General features: G+C 42.1%; 1 protein-coding gene across 1 annotated transcript; it reads left to right on the top strand.

Annotated features, from left to right (window-relative positions):
* The first annotated feature begins 1,214 nt into the window (after positions 1 to 1,214).
* On the top strand, positions 1,215 to 24,296 carry TESPA1 (thymocyte expressed, positive selection associated 1). Its single transcript, XM_075265853.1, has 9 exons — positions 1,215 to 1,282; positions 3,734 to 3,920; positions 5,369 to 5,414; positions 9,654 to 9,700; positions 13,473 to 13,526; positions 14,953 to 14,989; positions 17,707 to 17,790; positions 19,839 to 20,047; positions 23,644 to 24,296. Exons 2-9 carry the CDS (start codon positions 3,755 to 3,757, stop codon positions 23,772 to 23,774), a joined length of 774 nt encoding a protein of 257 aa, XP_075121954.1. The 5' UTR covers positions 1,215 to 1,282; positions 3,734 to 3,754; the 3' UTR covers positions 23,775 to 24,296.
* Positions 24,297 to 25,023: the final 727 nt, after the last annotated feature.

Below are 25,023 nucleotides of genomic sequence, written 5' to 3'. Positions count from 1 at the left end.
AAATTATTTATACATGATTAAATCTGAAATTTTGTAGGGTACAATCTAACATTGCGTAGACTTTGTTGGGGTGTGATTGACATTCAATTTGCAGCCTGAGTGATGGGTGAGTGAAAGATTGAATGATGGAGTGAGTTGACCCCTGACAGCTACACCCGCATCACGCGCTAGGATGACCCCTACGTGACAAATTGGTGAGTTGTTGATTTATCATTTCGGGGAGTGAGAGAAGGATGGCACCCTGGCAGGTAGATGTGGCTAAGCACAAGCCAAGAATCTGTTTTATTTTACCACCAATATACATCTATGGAGGTCAGCTAACAGAGTTGGAGTGGAGTTTTGTTTTCATGTCGCTTACTGTGCAGCCAAAATGACATATTACTTATATTCTTCAGGTCATTATGATTATAGAGATATCAAATTTATATAGTGGGGTTTTTTTTACATTTTAACACCTTAATAAAACATTTCTTAGAGTAACCATATTCTGAAACGTATAGCTTTTTTTATATAGATATTTCCTATATGGGGCTGCATAAGGCAATTTTTATAGAGCCAGATGTACATTTATGGGTTTTTTTTCACATTTTTTTTTTAAACTTATAGTTTCAGGTCCCCTATGGGGTCTATAGACCTGACATCTGCCACAGTATGGTGATTATTATGAAAGGGTTACATAGGAGAGCATAGGCAAGTCGAATACCTATGTGTTCATCCAGCAGCCTTGTCAACAGTTGACGTATATATAGCTGGTTACTCTCTCACATTCCCTCCTGGCTGGCCATGTCCACATATGAGATAAGCAGCTTTTTCATGATATGACTTCATAAAGCGATATATTATCACAAAGTGATGCTTCCTCTATCCTATGTGTCTATGAGCAGCCACTGCATATTATGATTTTCATCCTTTCAAGGGTTTTGCAGTCATGTATTAATATTGATCTTTAACCCTTTAGAGATAAATTAATTGTGGACTCCTCTGTATATATTTATAAAGAGATGAAAAGCCTATATATACATTTTTTTCGTTTAATCTTCTATGCCAACCATGACGCATGCTGCTTATCCAAATATACCGAGTTCTCAGTGCTTCAATACAGTCTGCTAAACAGCAAATGATAAAAATATAGAACATGCCATGGGAGTGCCATAAATAACATGTGGTTACTAAAAACCGAATGTTGTAGCGAGATAGCAAGATTGTCATACTGAGCTTCCTGTATGTATTCTTCAACAGATGTGCCTGACATATCTCAGTACGGAGGGGACAAGAACATGCGGTAAGTTCAATCCTGGAAGACTTTCTTAAGCACAGATGTATGCACATGAATTGCTGTATAAGTATTATATTAGTGAAGTGTTGGACGGTTTATATTTTAACTGATGGGCGAATTTTTAGATTCTTTCTCATATCTTCCTGCAGCTATGGTGTTAGATGAAACTTCTGTCCTGAAGAGTATGAGACCAGGACTTATGGACATCTAAACCAAATCTATTGCAGTTTACTAGTCTTATGGGATGCTAGAACTTACATCCAGGATCTGGAACTTATTCCACCGCTGACTAGATACATGTCTATTATTGTTGAAATGGTTAAGGCAGCCATACCAGTAAAAAGAGACGTCAGTCGGTATTGTAGCCAAAGCTCATAGTGAAAGTCAAAGCTGAAGTACAATAACATCTACCCACCACACGCTGACTTCCCCAACAAGACGTTACCGTTTCTGTAGGTGTCTCAGAATAAAGCAAGTCGTTTGCATCTTGTTTTGAAAGGAGCCTTGGGTCATGGGAAGTTTACAAAGAAGTTTCCACTCTATTACCCGGAGATTTTAGCTGTCTTAGTACTGAACCAGAAGTAGATGGCTCTGTACTCGGGTTAGGGGCCATGTTGTGCTAGTGCTGCTCTATGGCCACTCACTTCTTATTCACTTAAATGGGAGTTCAGCTATAACAGGGCAAAGGGGTCACAGCAGTATATGCAGCTGTCTGCTTCTAACTCCAAACACTGTGTTGAAAACGACTGAATGATGGGTGTTGACTTCCACTACTTCATTGGAGTGCTGCCTATTTTTGCGAATATACAGTCCTATGAAAAAGTTTGGGCACCCCTATTAATCTTAATCATTTTTAGTTCTAAATATTTTGGTGTTTGCAACAGCCATTTCAGTTTGATATATCTAATAACTGATGGACACAGTAATATTTCAGGATTGAAATGAGGTTTATTGTACTAACAGAAAATGTGCAATATGCATTAAACCAAAATTTGACCGGTGCAAAAGTATGGGCACCTCAACAGAAAAGTGACATTAATATTTAGTAGATCCTCCTTTTGCACAGATAACAGCCTCTAGTCACTTCCTGCAGCTTTTAATCAGTTCCTGGATCCTGGATGAAGGGATTTTGGACCATTCCTCTTTACAAAACAATTCAAGTTCAGTTAAGTTTGATGGTCGCCGAGCATGGACAGCCTGCTTCAAATCATCCCCCAGATGTTCAATGATATTCAGGTCTGGGGACTGGGATTGTAATTGTTCCTCTGCATGAATGCCTGAGTCGATTTGGAGCAGTGTTTTGGATCATTGTCTTTCTGAAATATCCATCCCCGGCGTAACTTCAACTTCATCACTGATTCTTGAACATTATTCTCAAAAATCTGCTGATACTGAGTGGAATCCATGCGACCCTCAACTTTAACAAGATTCCCGGTGCCGGCATTGGCCACACAGCCCCAAAGCATGATGGAACCTCCACCAAATTTTACAGTGGGTAGCAAGTGTTTTTCTTGGAATGCTGGTTTTTTTGGACGCCATGCATAACGCCTTTTTGTATGACCAAACAACTCAATCTTTGTTTCATCAGTCCACAGGACCTTCTTCCAAAATGAAGCTGGCTTGTTCAAATGCGCTTTTGCATACCTCAGGCAACTCTGTTTGTGGCGTGCTTGCAGAAACGGCTTCTTTCTCATCACTCTCCCATACAGCTTCTAATTGTGCAAAGTGCGCTGTATTGTTGACTGATGCACAGTGACACCATCTGCAGCAAGATGATGCTGCAGCTCTTTGGAGGTGGTCTGTGGATTGTCCTTGACTGTTCTCACCATTCTTCTTCTCTGCCTTTCTGATATTTTTCTTGGCCTGCCACTTCTGGGCTTAACAAAAACTGTCCCTGTGGTCTTCCATTTCCTTACTATGTTCCTCACAGTGGAAACTGACAGGTTAAATCTCTGAGACAACTTTTTGTATCCTTCCCCTGAACAACTATGTTGAACAATCTTTGTTTTCAGATCACTTGAGAGCGGGCTGTCCATGCTCGGCGACCATCAAACTTAACTGAACTTGAATTGTTTTGTAAAGCGGAATGGTCCAAAATCCCTTCATCCAGGATCCAGGAACTGATTAAAAGCTACAGAAAGCGACTAGAGGCTGTTATCTTTGCAAAAGGAGGATCTACTAAATATTAATGTCACTTTTCTATTGAGGTGCCCATACTTTTGCACCGGTCAAATTTTGGTTTAATGCATATTGCACATTTTCTGTTATTACAATAAATCTAATTTCAATCCTGAAATATTACTGCGTCCATCAGTTATTACATATATCAAACTGAAATGGCTGTTGCAAACACCAAAATATTTAGAACTAAAAATGATTAAGATTAATAGGGGTGCCCAAACTTTTTCATAGGACTGTATATATCAATTGAGTTTTTTTTAAATTTCTTTTTTGCAGCATTTATAACTTCTACAGCCCATGAAATTTCCAGCAATGACAAGTGTTATCCCATCAGCAGTCAGGCGTTTAGCCTGGACACGATCGCACCGTGCCGACATGACAGCGGAGGAAGAAGACTCCGTAGCTCTAATAATGTCAATGTCAGAATTTACATTTCAAGATATGGATGACGCTTTTCTGGAAGGTAAATATCAAAACCGCAATATCTTCAGTGCTTTTACATTTATAGCTTTCTGTAGTTGCAATAATTTTTCATAGTCATGGTCTTGTGATTTATTGTTGTAGCTTTGCTGCAAGTATTCCCATTAACTCCATTAAAGAAATTCAGCTTTAAAACCGATGTAAAAACTTGGCAATGACTTCTTTATTCCTCAGAGACAGTCTTCAGGATTTTTTTTAATAGAACTGTAGATAAAAAGCCATAGTATAGGTGATTTTAAAGGATATTTCAACATGATGTTTTGTAAGGGCCAGAAAGGCTTAAAAAAACTCTTATCAAGCCCCTGGTCCCATCTTATTGAGCCCCTGGTCCCATCTTATCACGCCCGTGGTCCCATCTTATTGAGCCCCTGGTCCCATCTTATCACGCCCCTGGTCCCATCTTATCACGCCCCTGCTCCCATCTTATTGAGCCCCTGGTCCCATCTTATCACGCCCCTGGTCCCATCTTATCACGCCCCTGGTCCCATCTTATTGAGCCCCTGGTCCCATCTTGACAGGGGCAGAAGAATCCCACCTAGACAATCAATGGCTTGGTCAGTGATTGGATTAGTGGGATTTCCTGTGTGTCAGTATGAGACCAGGAAGTAGAGACCAGCATCGGATCATATCACAAAGTATAGTGTTACCATGTAGCTTTACCATTAGAGTTTAGGCCTGATTCACATTTGTGTTCGGTGAGCTTATAAAAGCACACGGACCCCATAGACTATAATGGGGTCTGTGTGTTTTCCATGCGGTGTCCACATGAGTCATGCGAAGAGGAAAGTAGTTCATGAAACACTTTTCTTTACACATAACCCATGCGGACACCACGCGGAAAAATACATGGACCCCATGATAGTCTATGGGGTCCATGTGCTTTCATAAGCTCACCTGCTTGTCAATACATTCGGTATTCGGTTCAGGGGTCCCCATGCAGACTCCCCAAATGGATTTCTGAACACAGATGTGAACCAGGCCTTATTCAGATGCAAGTTTCTATAAGATGCGTGCCATCCGTGTTCTCCGCACACAACATATTGTCAGTTGATGGATGTTTTTTGTTCTTGGTGGACAGAAAAACAGATGAATATTTTTTTCCTAAAATTTATTTCAATACTTTGGATTCATGAAAAATGGACTGTATATGGTTGGCATTCATGTGCTGACTGATTTTCACAGACTTGCAGATTATAATAGGGACGATTGGTTTGAAAAACAGATACAGTATATAGAGAATGTCTCCAATTTTTTGGATTTGTGTGGGGAACACAGACAGCACACATTGGTAAAACTCGGCAGCTGTATCAGCCTTAGAGATGTTTCTTATTAATGCAATGCTTATTACATCTTTATATGCTGTGTACATAACACAAATACAGGGAACACAAAATAATATGACATACAACATAAGATTTCTCTTTTTTTCAGAGGGTTGTACTGTGGAAATGATACAAAACTGGCTGCAGGATTGCAGGTGGGTGGATATAGTCGTGGCAGTCATTAGGTCAGTCCTAATTCTGCTCATTTCAGTTGTGGGGTCTTCTGTTTATAAGGATACAAGTAGTATCAGAATAATCATGATTTTATGGGGTATGTTAGACAGGTTGGGATCTCAATGTTATGTAGTAGAGAAATCTGTTTTTTTTTTTTTTTTAGATCTAAACCTCTATGCTGAATTTCAGTTTTAGCCTGTGCAGATGTCAGCAATGTCTTTTTCTGTCCCTTTTGTTATATAAGCCCTGACGTCTTTAATTCACACCAAAAGGTCAGACAATAAGTTACAGGATGAAGTGATACCACGAAGCATACAAACTTGTCAGGAAACGATCACCTCCTACATGCTATGTAGATGTTATACAGTATGTGGAGGTGATCTTAGCTGTCATTATTAGTTACATTTTTTCACTAGTTTCACTTCCTTTATAGGAGCCCCAAATACAAAAGCAAATAAATCGTCTTCCAAAGCATTACCCACTAGTTGATAATGATGTCTTACACTCTGTCTCTCCATATATTATATATATGTCATACCCTGTGTCTATCATAGATCTCCATGTGCACAGTAGATCTATGCTATGATAGAAAAAGGGAGCTGCAGCTCCTGCTCTGCATAGATCACTACTTAGAAGATGACGAGGGACCTTGTAGTGACGTCATCACAGGTCCTGTACCACTAACAGGGAAGAGACAGTTAGAGGCAGTGAATCGAAAGCAAGAGGAGGGACTTACATACTGGAACCAAAAGAGGAGGGTGTGAACAGAGTATGACGTGAGGAGTGCACGGAGGGCTCATTTACATAAACATTTAGAAGGTAATTAATTAAAATTCGGGGGTCTTTTAACAAACGATTAGCAGGACTTGAATAGCCTTTTTTTAAAGGCTATTCAGGCATATGTTTATCTAAAATTGCGAAAATTCAGTGATAGAGCCCCATTAAATGCTTTACTTAAAAAGAAATATATTTGCAACAAGACAAATATTTTATTCCCCCCCCCCCCAAGACACCCACACACTGTTCTAGAAGAAACCCTGCTTGGAGTTTGAGCCAAGTGCATTACAGTTCAAACTGAGCAGGACACATCCAGGGAGACCCCAAGGATTGCACTCATTTTAAAATGCTATAACTCCTAGAACTGCAACCTTAAAACAAGACCAAGATCATGTCTATAGCCCACCTAAATTTTGACATCTCACTGGTTAAAGTGAAGCTTCAAATATGTTCACTTTCACTTTAACCTGTGACTTCAGATAACCCGGGGAGGGGGTACCATGGACATTTGTTCATACATTCATACATTCATTTGTTCATACCCCTCCATTACCAATCAGAAAACAGACTTTCCATTCAACTCCTTATATGCTGCATTCAATTCGGACTGCAGCAGCTACAATATGATACAGAAAAATAAAAAATATACTTTATTTCCCCTGTTCAAAAAAACCCCAAAACACTAAATTGGTACCACCACATCAATGGCAACCCCTAAAATAAAAATCAGCATATCATTTATTCTACATGATAAACGCCATAAATCTTAAAAATTTAGATGCCAGAATTGATGTTTTTTGTTCAACTCACCTCTCAAAAACAAAAAGTTAAAAAAAATGACCAAAAAATACAAGGTCTTGTAAAGCTATACTGAATATAAAATCTAAACTGTTACTAGAGTGGGAATGTAAATGGGATAAAGTGGTACTGACTGAATGCTAAAATGTGTTAGATCGCTAAGGCCCCATGGGACGACTTGCAGCACTTTAAAAAGTCACGCCAGGAACGCATCCCATGGCTCTTTAAACAGAAAGTTTGCTGAGTTTTCTTCTGCGGACTTTCTGTTACAATTATATCTATAGGGAAGACGCTAGTGTATCCATAGATATAATTGACATGCTGCGATTTCCGCGCCGGTTTTGGAAATCGCAGCGTGTCCACATAAAATGGGCATGGGATTCGCAAGAACCCCATCCACTATGCAGTTACTCTAAAACAGCGCGATTTTTCAGGCGGTGTCTCAGCCACGGGTAAATTGTGGCGTTTTAAGCCCCTGGGGGCCCCAGCCAAAGGGTTAAAAAATGTATATAATGAACCAGAATTATGAACCCGCTATATTTATCTGATTCATAAATATAAAGATTATTATATGCATACAAATGATTCCCATCTATGCAGAACATGTGCATGTCATTTAATTGCATTCTGTTAATTGTGTAGTAACATGTGTTATTGCTATAGCACAGGATATATCATCCATTAGGTATACTAGTTTATTTGTGACTCAACCTGTAAAAAATAGACGCCAACAGCAAGTGCTTGGCTCCAAATTCAGCAACAAACGGGGCCATCCTTTGCTGGCCTTTAAGATCATGTTGTATGAGAGCCCTGTTGTGTCCAGGTCTGGGGCAACTGGTGGAAGGGTCCAATGCATGGAACAGTTTGCTGCAAATGTGCATAATACTGGACATAACCTTACGCCACCAATCTAATAAACAGTATACTGATATATGAGTGATGCTAAAAATGAAGATTACTTAGAAACTTTATGAATAGGTATTTCCTCTTCATGTTATTACAGGCTTTCCCAACATGTACTTTTAAGTTCAGTGACATACAGTAGATAGATATTCTTCTCCCTGTTGATAACATCATTGTTGTCTTTCCTCCATGCTAGCACTTACATTGATATCATTTCCAAGAGTGTAGAGATATAGATCAAAAAATCACTCGTTAACTATTAGTCGAAGCATTTCACGTGTGATCCTCTGAAAGGATCCTCTGGCTTCAATACACCAGAGCAAATGCGTTTCGAGCCAGGAGATCTATTACTGGCTTCAGTGTAAATCCACCTGAGCTTGCTGTGTATTGTTCAGGCACACAATCCGTGGCGGGCTCCTTCCAGCGGAGGGGAAGTTTGGGGTTTGTTTGGCTTCTGGCACTCAGTTTTTACTTTAAGTTCTTCTTGGAAACTGCTGGCATGACTGCAGTGTTATAAGGATACAACTGGAAAATGTATTAGATACGCAGACAAGTACCGAGCTTGGTTTAATGAGCTAAAATTTGCCAACCGTTTGCTAACATAATGCCGAAACCTATCCAAGAAATCTGTGTTATCAATTGCGTAACAGGTTTAGCATTGGCAGGGTGTTAGGATGTTGTACAAGAACAGTATGTGAACTACACCTTAAATTGGCTTAAAACACAGGGTATAACACTCTTAGGGCTAGTTCACACGTGAACAAAGGGGCAGATTTTGACAGCAGATTTCGCTTCAAAATCCGCCCCTTTACAATAGTGGTCTATGTAGATTGCATTTTTTTTTCTGCTAGCAGAAAAAAAGAAGCGACATGACCTTTCTTCAGGCGGAAGCTGCGGAGGCCTAGCGGCAGCACCTTCCGGTGTCGGCTCATTCATTTGAGCTGGCTACGGAGGGGAAAGCTGCGACCGCGATGGTTGTGGCAGGTGGGTTTTGACCCGAGAGTGACACGGCTCCCGTGTCACTCTCTGTGTCAAAATCCGCCCCCCACCGCCTCCGTGTGAACAAGCCCTTAGGCCTCCTAGTATCCTATCTATCTATCTATCTATCTATCTCCTATCTATCTATCTATCTATCCATCTATCCATCCTATATATTTTAGCTCTCTAAGGCTAGGTTCACACAGGGTTTTTTGGACCGGATTTTGATGCGGGAATCACCCTCAGAATCCAGCCCAAAAAACACCTCACTCGGCTAGTGTGACTGGGGGTGTTCCTCACAGCTTACCGTCATGGCTGGGCTGTAGTGAATGCTTCCTCTGATAGTACAGGGCTTTGGATGAGTACTGTCAGGAGGGCCATTCCTTACTGCCCTGCTAGACTGTCAGGAACACCCTTCTGATATTGAAGAGATACCGGTAATGGCACCGATATCTCTTGCCCATGGCACATAACGGGAAAGCCAACAGTGCACTGAAATCAGCGCACTGTCAGCTTTGTAGCGGTATATAAAGCGCCCGAGGACATGAATGGTCCTCTTTAACACATTATTAATTAATAATAGGATTTAGATGAGCAAATCATAAGCTAAAGCCAGGGGAAAGTAGGCCAAATATACAGAATGGAAATGACTTAAGAGATACTATATGGTAGATACTTATAATGATTTTCATTGCTGATAGCACACAGACAAATATTCCTGCTGCAAAGGCATTAACATACAATATATTTGCATTGTTTTGCAGTTCATGTTCTGAAACCTCATGTGAAGATGTTCCATATATTCCTAAAGGTTGGTTAAAGTTGGTGATCTTCTGAACGTCTATTGGTGTCTCCATTGTTTTGTTAGAAGTTGATTCAAAATGCGAGTGGAGTAGGATGGTCCGTGAGTGAACGGCACAGTCTGAGGGTTGGAGCTACTAGCTTGCTCCTGCTGCAGTTGCTGATCATTTCTAACATAACCTGGTACATAAGTTAGTGGGCTGCTCACGTGCAGGTGGTCAACTAGAACAAGGAGGTTGTGTTGGGGGAGGCTCATGTACAGTATGTTGCAGGAGAGCTGAGGCTAGGCAGGACAGTCACTTCAAAGCGTTATATCCTGGACATTTTATAACATAGAACGGTGATTCTTGTGTCGTATGTAAAATTAGATTCTTGGCTTTTATATGACATCAAGATGACAGTCATTATCTGTAAAACATATATATATATATATATATATATATATATATATATATGCTCCATCCATACTCCAGTTATAAACATAGCATAGACTTCACTTAGCAACAAACAAGTAAACAAAATGGATTTCAGCACTGGATGCCACAAAAGGAGATAAAATTTGTTAATAAAGTATATTACAAATGTATTAATGACACATTCTGCCAGAATTTTTTTGAAAGATGTGTTTCAAACAACAAAGAAGCTCCCAAAGAGATACTTCGGGTGACATTTTCTATTGTTTGCTATGGCGTCCAAGTCTACATGCAGCATGCTACGTCTTTGCATTGAGATTTATGCAACATAGGTATTCATTGCATCAAAATGCAGGGAGGGTTGAGATTGTCCATGTAACCACGTCCCAATTTCCGAGCTGGAGCTACTACCTTGCTGCTTCTGTAGCTGCGTTTCTAATATTAACATTTTTACTCAGGAGCATAAATTAGAAACCAAACTATGTTACTGATAGGAAAAAAACACTACGTGAACTAAGCCTTAAACATTCAGGTTTTCAGATACAGTTTTTGAAGTTAAAAGCAGGTATAGATCATAAGGGGGGAAAATATAAATTAAAGATGGTATTTCGTGTTTTGATTAACACCGGCATGAGAAAAGAACTGGAAAATCATAATTTTATTTAGAACTCAATTAATAGAAAAGCAACAATGGCCCATATCACGCTGTGATATCACACTAGTGAAAAACGGATCCCTAATAAGGGGATCAAAGCACAACTCAACCAAAGCTGTTACACACTGCTGCAATGGATTGCTAAATATTGGCCTATCCCTCTCTAACACATTCATTCTCTGGCCTGAGTAGTGTCATTAAAACTTTACCCCAATAACCTCAATGCAGAAGAAGATCTGTCCCTACCATATAACCTTGTATCACCCAACACGTTTCTGCATTAAGGAAGGGCTGCATGCCATCAAATTGTTAAGACCACAATCTCTATAACACGAAGCCATTCCTCCTTTTAGAGCCCCTCCTGTCACCCACAGTATCCCATTTATTAAATGGGTCATTCAGCTTTCTAATATAGATGACCTATACTTAGCATAGACCATCAACATTACACCTATGGGGGGTGGGGTTCAACAACCAGGACCCTTGCAGGTCAGCTCATTATCCCTGCATTACACAACAAGCTCATATACCCTACACAGTTATATCAATGAGGAGTAAACAATTCATTTGCAAGGAGTGCCAACTTGACTGCTCGCCGCAACCAGTATGTGAGATACCATCCTTAAATCATATCCTGCCTGCACAAACTCAGGCATGCAACACACTGCACACATATTACTTACATTTACACACACCCTAGCACTGATCTGTCTGCCTAAGCTCACATGATCTCTTGCATGTAAATGATTAAATCTCCAACGTTATACAGTATAGTAAGCAGAATCTGCATTAACTGTGTTCCGTGCACCTCTTCTATTCCCATCCTGGCTTAGAAGTTATGGATACACCATAATGTTCAGATCAGTCTAGGTCTGGTTATTGGGACCGACACTGAACCTGAAAATGAAAGACTGCTGCGCAGGTTTAGCACTGCGTCCCCGTTACAGTTTTCCCCAATGCTCCAATTATCCCGCTGTGCAGAAAACTGCAGCGAAGCCCTATTGACTTGTGTGGAGCTCCGTTGCAGCTGAAGGGGTATGGGCATGGAAAAACCACGGCCCCTTCGTTCTCAGGATCAGATTATTTCTTTGCATCCTATAAATAAACCACATATTTGAGTGTATGTGAGTTTATGGTTTGTATACTTGCCTGGTTTTATATAACATCACTTTGATTGATGGGAACTGATAAAAATAACCCAACACAGGAAATCCTCTCTGCTTCTGGTAACTGAAAATATTTATAGATAACCACTTGTCGAAATGTCTCTGCAGAAAACACATTTCTGGGTAATTATTCGCATTTTATGCAGTGGAGACAATTCTGCACATTCAATTGCTTCATTATCAGTTAGATTAGTACTGGGGGATGGAGGATTAAGTGGACCGTAGACTCTGGGCTGTTCCAGAATCTTGTTCCTCTTTCTTCCCCACCACTACCCCGCCATACTGTGCCTATAGTGAACACCAACCTTCTCTGCGACTCTTTTCTAAGCGTTTACTATGAGATTCTTATTATTACAATCCATATGGTTTGAGACTGGTGTGGTCCAGTCACAATGTAGTTACTTACACTTATTATGTCTGGGGGTACGCTTCGCAGTGCCATGTTGGTTGGGAATCGCCAAATCTAATACACTAGAAAACTGTCCTAGCTACATTATAAGATAAGATAAAATAATCGCTTAATAGTCCCACCATAGGAAAATTCAGTGTGTTACAGCAGCATGGATAAGACAGTAATATATTACAAGAAAGAACACCTACAAGCTCATAGCAGATAGAAAAAGATACCAGGAGTCATAGCAACTAAAAAGAAAAGAAAAACTCAGGATCATTTAGTTCTCTGTGCGGAGTGATCTCCACTTAGCCTGATGTAGATTATACAGCCTGACCGCGGTTGGAAGGAAGGATCTCCGATAGCTCCTTCTCACACTTGGAGTGAAGCAGTCGGTCACTGACAGTATTGCCCAGTGCTATCACGGTCTCATACATGGGATGGGAGTTGTTCTCCCGCATGGCGCTCACCACAGACAGTGTCCTCCAGTCACCCACCGCCTGTACTGGGTCCAGGGGGCTCCCCAGGACAGAGCTGGCCCTTCTAACCTGTCAAGTCTATTCCTATCTCTGGCTGGTATGCTACTCCCCCAGCAGCCACTCCGAAGAAAATGGTTGATGCTACCACAAAGTTGAAAAAGGCCCTAAGAAGGCCCCTTTATAATGTACATACAGTTATGTTTAATAGCAACAGCACTTAAAGGCAAAGTAACCAATGCTACTGTCAATGATCAACTATATACAGCGTAAGGAAACATTAGTAACAGAAACCCCTTTAGCACTTGTGATGGCTGGGAAAGCATGAAAAACACTGTCTGCATTTAACAAGGCATGTTGTGCTACAACCATGGAGCAGGTGACAACATTCTCAGTTTATCAAAAAGGAGGCCTTAGCAGTGACCTCGAGGTCTAGAAAATAATAACATCAGAAGATGCCACAGATGAGCCCAGGAGAGGTAGGTAAGAAGAAACCCCAGAATACAATAACGCACTTTACTATGCATTACCGTCCGACTTTCAATCCAAGACAAATTATACCAGTGAATTTTACAAATATTCAAAAAATGAATCTCATGAGGTTTGTGCATCACTAAGTAAAATCTATAATAACTAGAACACTACAATAATACATGAATTACAGTATTCTTTTATTTTCAGTGTCATATTGTAAAGGAAACAGCCTGGACGATGACTTTACTCTTGGAGCTGAAGGTAAGATCAGAATATGACGATACCATTAAATAGGACATTAGAATAAGTGGTCTGCTTGTTTTACCAGAAACAGCACCACTCTTATCCATGGGTTGTGTCTGGTATTGCAGCTCATCCCAATTTAAAGAGATTCTATCATTAAAATCACATTTTTTTTTGTCAATCACAAGTAGGAATATCCTTAAGAAAGGCTATTCTTCTCCTACCTTTAGATGTCTTCTCCGTGCCGCTGTTCTGTAGAAATCCCGGTTCTCTCGCAGCACTGGGGGCGCAGTCAGCTCTTCCTGAGGCCCGGGGCCTAGAAGTTTGAACCCAGCTCTAGAAGAAGACGCGCAGAGAGGCCGTTCCAGAAGAAGATGGAGACGGCGCTGGAGAGTTCTCTCGCAGCATTGGGGACGCCCCTAGTGCTGTTTGAGCTCTGGGGACCGCCCCCAGTGCTGCAAGAGAACTCATTTGCATACAGATGGATAGCACTGTTAGATCTGGTATATGGCCTCTCAACGCAGTGGTGTGCAAACCGTCTGTCATTTGAAATAGTAGTATATATTATTTGTCCGAGAGACTTTGAGGGCTTGTTCACATTACAAGGCCCAGTAGCAGCTTCTATTGCTTTAACCCCTATAGCCACACCCCTGATAAAAACATAGACTGGCACCACTAAGATGATAAGAGAAAATTCGGCAAAATTTAATTTTTTTTATATTTTCAAAAATGTTTAAATTTTAGTTGTCTAAAAATGTAAATATAGTTATATTCATAGGAAAACCAGACACCTTTAAGTATTGAAATAAGAACGAAACAGCCCTAAAAATTGCTAACTTTAATAGACAATTCATAATTTAAACATAAATCCTTACAACACATTAAGGGTGAATTCACACTGAGTAAACGCTAGCTTATTCTGAACGTAAAACACGTTCAGAATAAGCGGCGTCTAAAGCAGCTCCATTCATTTCTATGGGAGCGGGGATACGAGCGCTCCCCATAGAAATGAATGGGCTGCTTCTTTCACTCCGTGCAGTCCCATTGAAGTGAATGGGGAGTGCCGGCGTATACAGCAAGCTCTGCTCATGCCGGAGCGTACACGCCGGCACTTCCCATTCACTTCAATGGGACTGCACGGAGTGAAAGAAGCAGCCCATTCATTTCTATGGGGAGCGCTCGTATCCCCGCTCCCATAGAAATGAATGGAGCTGCTTTAGACGCCGCTTATTCTGAACGTGTTTTACGTTCAGAATAAGCTAGCGTTTACTCAGTGTGAATACACCCTAACAACTTGAATTTCCTACACTTCTATTTCCACAAATGTCAGGAATTTATACTGTCTCCACTAGAGGTCAGAGTAAAATGGAAAATATATTTTGGAATGCTACAATATAAGCTGTATACCGTCAGTAGATAAACATTTTTTATATATTTTTTTCAGCAACTCTTTTATCTAATCACAATAGGAACAGAATAAGGTAAAGACCAATCCATATTATTGATGCCAAGTTGTCTGTGTTCTTGTTGCTCAGGTCCTTTCAGGGTCCCAGTAAACCCAGAGTGTATGCCAATAATCGCCCTGAAACTTTGCACTTCAATGTACAACACTGTATATTGTTGCAGAATATTTGAGAGACACGTAGTCACTGAAAGTCCCTGCATGTAACAATATTTTTCAGGGATGTGAATACATTTCCAAAGTAGTAGACTCTTTAAAAGAGATGTCTGGCTAGCAAATCCTCAATAGTGAAGGGGGAGGGTATTTCTTTTAGGAATTTGGCATTAGAATGTTTGCTTATATGCCCCAACATATTCTACTTTACAAGTCAATGTGTACATGAACAGACAAAATCAGATTACACTGTAACAAATTAATTAATATAACATGCAATATGAGTTAGAGTCCTGTTTGCAAGAGCTTACAATCTATTAGAGAATAACTGGAATGCTTGAAGGTGTTTTCCAGTATTTGAGGCAACCTCAGTTGTGGCCATGGGACAAACTCACTTATCCCCAGTGCTCCATTGTCTGCTCCTGGTCACCTTTCCTTCACATGCCATGTGATGTCACTCACATGATGTAAATGACGTCACCATTCCAGCTCCAGCGACCTGTGACACTACTATTTTGTCTGATGTGAACCTCAAAGCGTCTGGCGCTCTGAGCCCCTGAGGCAAAGGGGACCATGTCCAGACAATGAAGTGCCATGGATAGAGGAGTATGTTACTTTTTATCTTGCAATGCAAAGGAATTTATCACTTTGATAGTATCTGATAGTCTGATATATACAGTGTTGGCCAAAAGTATTGGCCCCCCTGCAATTGTGTCAGATAATGCTCAGTTTCTTCCAGAAAATGATTGCAAGCACAAACTCTTTGGTATTAATATCTTCATTTATTTTGCTTGCAATGAAAAAACACAAAAGAGAATGAAAAAAAAGTCAACTCATTGATCATTGTACACAAAACCCCCTCAGCCTAATACTTGGTAGCACAACCTTTAGACAAAATAACTGCGCACAACCGCTTCCGGTAACCATCAATGAGTTTCTTACAAGGCTCTGCTGGAATTTTAGACCATTCTTCTTTGGCAAACTGCTCCAGGTCCCTGAGATGTGAAGGGGGCCTTCTCCAAACTGCCATTTTGAGATCTCTCCACAGGTGTTCTACGGGATTCAGGGCTGGACTCATTGCTGGCCACTTTACAAGTCTCCAGGGCTTTCTCTCAAACCATTTTCTAGTGCTTTTTGAAGTGTGTTTTGGGTCATTGTCCTGCTAGAAGACCCATGACCTCTGAGGGAGACCCAGCTTTCTCACACTGGGCCCTACATTATGCTGCAAAATGTGTTGGTAGTCTTCAGACTTCATAATGCCATGCACACGGTCAAGCAGTCCAGAGCCAGAGGCAGCAAAGCAACCCCAAAACATCAGGGAACCTCCGCCATGTTTGACTGTAGGGGGCGTGTCCTTTTATTTGAAGGCCTCTTTTTTTCCCTGTAAACTCTATGTTGATGCCTTTTCCCAAAAAGCTCTACTTTTGTCTCATCTGACCAGAGAACATTCTTCCAAAACAATTTTGGCTTTCTCAGGTAAGTTTTGGCAAACTCCAGCCTGGCTTTTTTATGTCTCTGGGTAAGAAGTGGGGTCTTCCTGGGTATCCTACCATACAGTCCCTTTTCATTCAGATGCCGACGGATAGTACGGGGTGATATTGTTGTACCCTCGGACTACAGGGCAGCTTGTTGTTGATGTTTGTCGAGGTTCTTTATCCACCATCCGCACAATCTTTCGTTGAAATCTCTTGTCAATTTTACTTTTCCGTCCACATCTAAGGAGGTTAGCCACAGTGCCATGGGCTTTAAACTTCTTGATGACACTGCGCACGGTAGACACAGGAACATTCAGGTCTTTGGAGATGGACTTGTAGCCTAGAGATTGCTCATGCTTCCTCACAATTTTGCTTCTCAAGTCCTCAGACAGTTCTTTGGTCTTCTTTCTTTTCTTCATGTTCAATGTGGTACACACAAGAACACAGGACAGAGGTTGAGTCAACTTTAATCCATTTCAACTGGCTGCAAGTGTGATTTAGTTATTGCCACCACCTGTTAGGTGCCTCAGGTAAGTAACAGGTGCTGTTAATTACACAAATTATAGAAGCATCACATGAGTTTTCTAACAGTGCTAATACTTTTGTCCACCCCCTTTTTATGTTTGATGTGGAATTATATCCAATTTGGCTTTTTGACAATTTTTTTTGTGGTTTTCCATTGAAGACAAATTAAATGAAGATAATAATACCAAAGAATTTGTGCTTGCAATTATTTTCTGGAAGCAAATGAGTATTATCTGACAGAATTGCAGGGGTGCCAATACTTTTGGCCAACACTGTATATATACTACATATATATATATATATATATATATATATATATATATACACACACACACACATGTGACAAATAAATTTTTACATATGTCTGTGAAAGGGTTAACTTCTTATAATAAATGCTGATTTCTTGAGATGCCTTACAGTCTCTAATAAATTACTTTGTAGGATTATCATAGTTGGCGACATTATATAAAAAGGTGTGAGGATTTCCAGAGCATATTAACCCTATGAAGCGCATAGAAATATTATTACACTGAATGCATAAAATAATATGTTATGCTGCAATTGCTGTTATTATTCTCCACAGTGTGGTGTTAGACTATCCAAATCTCAAGACCATTAACCTGGGTAACAGTATGGCCTCCAATAGTACCACTCAAACCAGTTCCAGGTAACAATTGTTGAATCAATGTGTATAACTCCAACCTATACCATTATAAAAGTGAAGCTTCACCTACAGTATGATATTCAGCGTCTGATAGGAGGAAGGTCAGGAGGTTGCAAGTAGTAGTCACTGGGGTCATTGTGTCAAGGATCTCCCCCAGACCCTCTAAATCAGGGATAGGGAACCTTTGGCTCTCCAGCTGCTGTGAAACTACAACTCCCATCATGCTCCATTCACTTCCATGGGAGTTCCAAGATCAGCAGAGCAAGTATGCATGCTGGGAATTGTAGTTTTGCAACAGCTGGAGAGCCGTACGTTCCCTACCCCTGCTCTAAATATATCCCTGGGATGCTGCAGTGCTGAGGGGGCTTGCATAGTGTCTGATGGTGATATTACTGTTTTCCCAAGGCATGTCCTAAAGGTATGTCCTAAAGGCATATCCCTGAGCCTGATGGTAGTGTAAGTGCCTGTCATGCTCATGCAGAAATAAGATGACGGAGTTTGCAGTACAGCGCAACTTAGATTATTTACTGAGATAGAATTCCGTAAATCCAACAGCTTCCAGATACTGGAGGTACAGCATCTACTGGGACTAAGAGCTCAGCTCGTACTCATTTTGTTATGGCAGTCTGTGTCTTCCTTGCTAGGTCAGTCTTCCTATCCAACAGTGTGCTATACTTCTTCCAAGTCCAACTGCAATACCAGGCTGTGGGGTATAGATTCTTAAGCGTTGTCCTGTCTGACTTGAGGCTACAGGCAGGGTCATAGCTATGAGGTCCATATAATTTTACCCTCATATACCTAATATGAGGTCCATGTAATTTTACCCTCATATACCTTACTTGCAGAGAGGCTTCATAAATTGAGCAGGGATAAATCCCATCTCCGGAATGCAGAACAACACGTGACTGTCTTTGAGCTGATATATCCCAGCCTAACCAGGTCTCTGGCTCAGTCTCTATGCTTCTCCTATACAGTTTCTTCCATTCTCCTCCTAACTGAGAGAAGAGAAGATCATTAGGAAGAGACTAGCTAGTTTCTTTCCTTTCCTAACCAGAATTCCCTTATTTAGAGTTGTACCATGAACCCAGCACCACTCAGTCTGCAATGCTTTACTCTATTGAAAGGCACAGGCATATACTATGTGCAAAAAAATACAAATACTGTTTCTCATAAGCAAATATATATTTATAAACTCTTTGTAGTGTTCCCATTGGGAAATTACACATGTACAAAGGGTACAGTGTATAGCAATAGAATAGATACATAATGTATGCTATACTTATCTAGAAGTTCTGACTTCCTTATTATTTACTCTGTTATTGCTTTGGCATTGGTGCTATACAATGTACTTCTGCTTCTGGCTTCATAGCCTGTATGACAGGGTATTGTTAGTTATGCAATTCCCTAGTGCTGCTGCTGAAACCAGGAAGAAAGGAAGACAGAAACAGTGAGTCCTAAACTCGACCAAGCCCCTGTCCCTGCCTACTTGCCAGAACTGCCCTAGGTGACAGACAACAACTGGGCGTCAGTCCCTTCTCTCAGTAAGTGTCACACAAAACAAGATGAGACAAAACAACACAGAAGAGTCAGCAAGCCAAGTGTCAAAGCCAGAGTGACAAAGCAGCTCCACATTGTAATACAAAAGAGTAGTTACAAGGGAAGCCAAAGATCAGAGGTCAGTAATACAATAGCAAAAAAACAGCTTAGCAGGGACAGAGTCACAATAGCCAGCAGACATGTTTGAGCAAATGACCTGTTTATAGGAAGTCCAGAATCAGCCTCAGATTTGATTGGTAGACAGGTTATCAATCACATAGTCCAGGTTAAGATTAACTATTAGATGAACAGAGGGAAACAAGGTGCAGGAGATGGGTGTGGTGCGAGAGACCAGAACAGGCAGAGACGTTACACTGTATAGATCAGTGCAGGATCTGGGTGTGAGACCCCACCGATCTGATACCAATGTCCTATCTTGAGGATAGGTTCTCAGTATCAAAAACAGTCCTCATCCAATGTACCTGTTTAATGTCTCAATGTTCTTTTTTCTTCAGCATCTCAGAGGTCCTCACCCTGTGTCAGGCAGATGCAGAGACCGTCCTCTATAACCTGGGGTTTGCCTGTGAAAAAACATGTTCTGCCTACGAAATCCCTTCCAGATTTTTCGTCCTCCCTTCTAAGGCAGAAGGGATCAATTTGAAAAAGTATTATGAATCCCTTTTGCACAGAATAAAGAGAGGAGACTCCAGCTACATACCCGCAGGTAACCTAAATATGGCAGATAATACCTTTATCCAGGCACTTAGCTATAAAGGGTGCCATTGCACTTGTGTCTAGGAGGTCTTAACCCTTTCCTGACATCTGCCGTACTTGTGCGGCAGATGCCGGGTGTGTGACTATGGCGACCGCGCGGGAGCCGGGCGGCCGCCATAGCCGCAGGGTGTCTACTGCTTTACGCAGTAGACAATCGGCGCTAATGTCTCCGATCGGTCCCCGGACCGATCGGAGGCATTAACTCTTCCAGCTCCTCGGTCAAAGCTGACAGAGGCGCCATTTTCCCGGGGGTGCGTGGGCGCCGCCATTTTCCTGGTGATCGTCGGCATCTGGAGTAAGTTCCAGGGCCGCCGTCACGTTACAATGACAGTCGGGAGCCTTGTGAAGGCTTGTCATTACATTGCTTCTATTGTAGGCTATGCTACATAGACTGAAATAGAAGTGCCGGTATTTTGCAATGCATTAATGCATTGCATTAGTGATCAGACCCCCTGGGTTCAAGACCCCTAGGGGGTCTAATAAATGCAAAAAAAAAGTTAAAAAAAAATATTTTTTTTTGAAAAGTATTAAAAATTGATATCACCCCCCTTTCCCTAGAACATATATAAAAGTAGCTAAATACTGTGAAAAACATACGTTAGGTATCCCTGTGTCCTAAATCGCCCGCTCTACAAAGCTATACAAATATTTTTCCTGTACGGTAAACGCTGTAGTGGGAAAAATAGTCGAAAGTGCCAAACTGCCGTTTTGATTCTGATAAAAATTTGAATAAAAAGTGATCAAAGCAATAGCATTTCCCGAAATTGGTAGAACTAAAAAGTACACCCGGCCCCGCAAAAAAAGACGCCCTATGCATCCCTGTACACGGATGTATAAAAAAGTTACGGCTATCAGAATAGGGCGACTTTTAGAAAAAATTTTTTTAACACCGTTTTGGATTTTTTTAAGGGGTTAAAATGTAAATAAAACCATATGAATTTGGTATCCCCGGAATCGTACCGAAACACAGAATACAGGGGACATGTCATTTTGGCTGTACAGTGAACGCCGTAAAACCGAAGCCCGTAAGAATGTCGCAGAAATACATTTTTTCTTCAAATGAACCCCATTCTGAATTTTTTTCCTGCTTCCCAGTACATTATATAGAATAATTAATGGTGGCACATGAAGAAAAATTTGTCCTGCAAAGATTAACACCTCATATGGCTCTAGGAGCGTAGAAATAAAAAATTTATGGGGTTTAGAAGGAGGGGAATCAAAAACGAAAAACCAAAACCAAAAAATGCCATCGGCGGGAAGGGGTTAAACGTGTTTTTATGTTTTTCGTCAGTGAATGTATTTTTTATTCTGGTTATTAGAGATGAGCGAACACTAAAGGGGCATTCACACGAAGTAACGCCGGGCGTGTATCACAGCCGTACACGCCGGCGTTACGGCAGACTGCCGAACACTTTCCCATTCACTTCAATGGGAGCGCTCGTAACAGCGGCGTTTACGAGCACTCCCATTGATGTGAATGGGAAGTGTTCGGCAGTCTGCCGTAACGCCGGCGTGTACGGCTGTGATACACGCCCGGCGTTACTCCGTGTGAATGCCCCCTAAAATGTTCGAGGTTCGAAATTCGATTTGAACAGCCGCTCACTGTTTGAGTGTTCGAACGGGTTTCGAACCCCATTATAGTCTATGGGGAACATATACTCGTTAAGGGGGAAACCCAAATCCGTGTCTGGAGGGTCACCAAGTCCACTATGACACCCCAGGAAATGATACCAACACCCTGGAATGACACTGGGACAGCAGGGGAAGCATGTCTGTGGGCATAAAAGTCACTTTATTTCATGGAAATCCCTGTCAGCTTGCGATTTTCACAAGCTAACTTTTCCCCATAGGAATGCATTGGACAGCGCTGATTGGCCAGAGTACGGAATTCGACCAATCAGCGCTGGCTCTGCTGCAGGAGGCGGAGTCTAAGATCGCTCCACACCAGTCTCCATTCAGGTCCGACCTTAGACTCCGCCTCCTCCGGCAGAGCCAGCGCTGATTGGCCGAAGGCTGGCCAATGCATTCCTATGGGAATGCAGAGACTTAGCAGTGCTGAGCCAGTTCTGCTCAACTACACCGTGTGCCGGTCAGCCCATCTGATATAGCAGAGCCGAGTGTGCACACTCGGCTCTGCTACATCAGATGTAGCAGAGCCGAGGGTGCACTAGAACCCCTGTGCAAACTCAGCTCACGCTCATAGAATGCATTGGCCAGCGCTGATTGGCCAATGCATTCTATTAGCCCGATGAAGTAGAGCTGAATGTGTGTGCTAAGCACACACATTCAGCTCTACTTCATCGGGCTAATAGAATGCATTGGCCAGCGCTGATTGGCCAGAGTACGGAATTCGACCAATCAGCGCTGGCTCTGCTGGAGGAGGCGGAGTCTAAGATCGCTCCACACCAGTCTCCATTCAGGTCCGACCTTAGACTCCGCCTCCTCCAGCAGAGCCAGCGCTGATTGGCTGAAGGCTGGCTGATGCATTCCTATGGGTATGCAGAGACTTAGCAGTGCTGAGCCAGTTCTGCTCAACTACACCGTGTGCCGGTCAGCCCATCTGATATAGCAGAGCCGAGTGTGCACTAGAACCCACTAGAACCCTTATGCACACTCGGCTCTGCTACATCAGATGTAGCAGAGCCAAGGGTGCACTGGAACCCTTATGCACACTCGGCTCTGCTACATCAGATGTAGCAGAGCCGAGGGTGCACTAGAACCTTTATGCACACTCGGCTCTGCTACATCAGATGTAGCAGAGCCGAGGGTGCACTAGAACCCTTATGCACACTCGGCTCTGCTACATCTGATGGGCTGACCGGCACACGGTGTAGTTGAGCAGAACTGGCTCAGCACTGCTAAGTCTCTGCATTCCCATAGGAATGCATTGGCCAGCCTTCGGCCAATCAGCGCTGGCTCTGCCGGAGGAGGCGGAGTCTAAGGTCGGACCTGAATGGAGACTGGTGTGGAGCGATCTTAGACTCCGCCTCCTCCAGCAGAGCCAGCGCTGATTGGTCGAATTCCGTACTCTGGCCAATCAGCGCTGTCCAATGCATTCCTATGGGGAAAAGTTTATGTCACAAAAATCACAATTACACACCCGATAGAGCCCCAAAAAGTTATTTTTAATAACATTCCCCCCTAAATAAAGGTTATCCCTAGCTATCCCTGCTTGTACAGCTATCCCTGTCTCTTAGTCACAAAGTTCACATTCTCATATGACCCGGATTTGAAATCCACTATTCATCTAAAATGGAGGTCACCTGATTTCGGCAGCCAATGACTTTTTCCGATTTTTTTCGATGCCTCCGGTGTCGTAGTTCCTGTCCCACCTCCCCTGCGCTGTTATTGGTGCAAAAAAAGCGCCAGGGAAGGTGGGAGGGGAATCAAATTTTTTTGGAGTTTGCCACGTGATGTTCGATTCGAATCGAACAGCCTGATATCCAATCGAACATGTGTTCGATAGAACACTGTTCGCTCATCTCTACTGGTTATGTTTCTTGTCTACATTGTCTTCTCACAGTAGTTATCTGCCTGTCTCTTTAGATCATGGATTATTGGATGACATAGTATCTTCACTTAATAATTCATACCCTTGCATAAGGACTCCAGGGAAAAGGGACCAACCAAGGACATTGGGCACACGTCTTAACATAAATAAATGTACCTTCTACTGAACTTAGAACAGAATCCAGGATTCCAATGCTTCTTGTGGCGGACCGAGCACTACAGTATCACAGAGCTTATGTGTGGATTTTAGAAGACAATTTGATCTGCAGCCACCTAAAACACTGCAATAAACTACAGATGTATATTATTTATTTATAAGTCATATATTCTCGAGCATTGAAAGGAATGGAAATGAAAGATGGTCAGTGCAATGCAGAAGTAGTGGGTGCAAAATCCTTCTATTTCTCTCTATATAAATGACTAGTAACATTGATCTATATCAGTGGACTCCTGCCTGTAGTTGTTTGGGAGACTGCAACTCTCAGCTCACATGTATTCAGGGCATGCTGGGAACAGTACTTTCCCAACAGCAGTGAAGCCAGGGGTCAGAGACCATTGATCTATGAGTAAAGCAAGGTATGTCTATACTGCTACACTGATATCCGGCTGAAGAAATACGATAAAAAAAATAAGAGTGAAATAAATTTAATAAAAAATAAAAAATAAAGATATTAATGAAAATTATTACATTTACATTTTGTACTGTACTATTTGTCTCTTTTTGAAGTTGTAATGATGGTGCGGACACAAACCTGGAACAGTTAGTGAGTTGCGCAACGAAGCAACTTGTGCCCAGACAATGTTTGTTAGTCGAGAAAGAGAACAGCGATAACTATTGTAGTGGACAAGATTTTTTTTATAATCCTCATGAATGGCAGGTCTGAATCCAAAAGTACCGTATTTTTCAGACTATAAGACGCACTTTTTTTCCCCAAAATTTTGGGGGAAAAGAAGGGTGCGTCTTATAGCCCGAATGTGGCGCCTGGCATCCGCTGTAATAGAGAGGCGGAAGCCGGCAAGTGATAGACGTCATTACAGGTGCCGGGGCCTGCGACATCGCTGCGCTCCTCTGCCCTGCATGAAGCCAGCAGCGGGAGGAGTGATGCTATTCTGCTCCTCCGTCCCCCCGCCGCTGGCTTCATGCAGGGCAGAGGATCGTAGCGATGTCTCAGGCCCCGGCGTCTATCCCTCCCCGGCATCCGCCTCTCTAGTACAGCGGATGCCGGGTCAGTATCAGCGGCCCCTTCTCCCCCGGGGCCGGTCCCCACCGGCCCTGTACCTGTAAAGTTGCAGGCCGGCTCCTGCGTGGCGATACCGCAGGAGCCGACCTGTTCGGGTGACAGCCGGGAGCCTAATGAGGCTCCCAGGCCTGTCAATGCTGTATATTAGTATTGCGGCTGGGTCTAATACACAGAA

This window comes from Leptodactylus fuscus, chromosome 2, assembly GCF_031893055.1.
Source record: "Leptodactylus fuscus isolate aLepFus1 chromosome 2, aLepFus1.hap2, whole genome shotgun sequence".
Lineage (NCBI taxonomy): Eukaryota > Metazoa > Chordata > Amphibia > Anura > Leptodactylidae > Leptodactylus > Leptodactylus fuscus.
Note: the sequence above shows the minus strand (reverse complement) of the source record. Positions and strands in the feature narration are given on the sequence as shown.

Coding starts and splice junctions, on each gene's coding strand:
- TESPA1 (XM_075265853.1), top strand. CDS start 3,755: ATGAAATTTCCAGCAATGACAAGTGTTATCCCATCAGCAGTCAGGCGT. Junction 9,701..13,472: donor TGTTCCATATATTCCTAAAG/GTTGGTTAAAGT, acceptor TTTTATTTTCAG/TGTCATATTGTAAAGGAAAC. Junction 14,990..17,706: donor CACAATAGGAACAGAATAAG/GTAAAGACCAAT, acceptor TATTCTCCACAG/TGTGGTGTTAGACTATCCAA.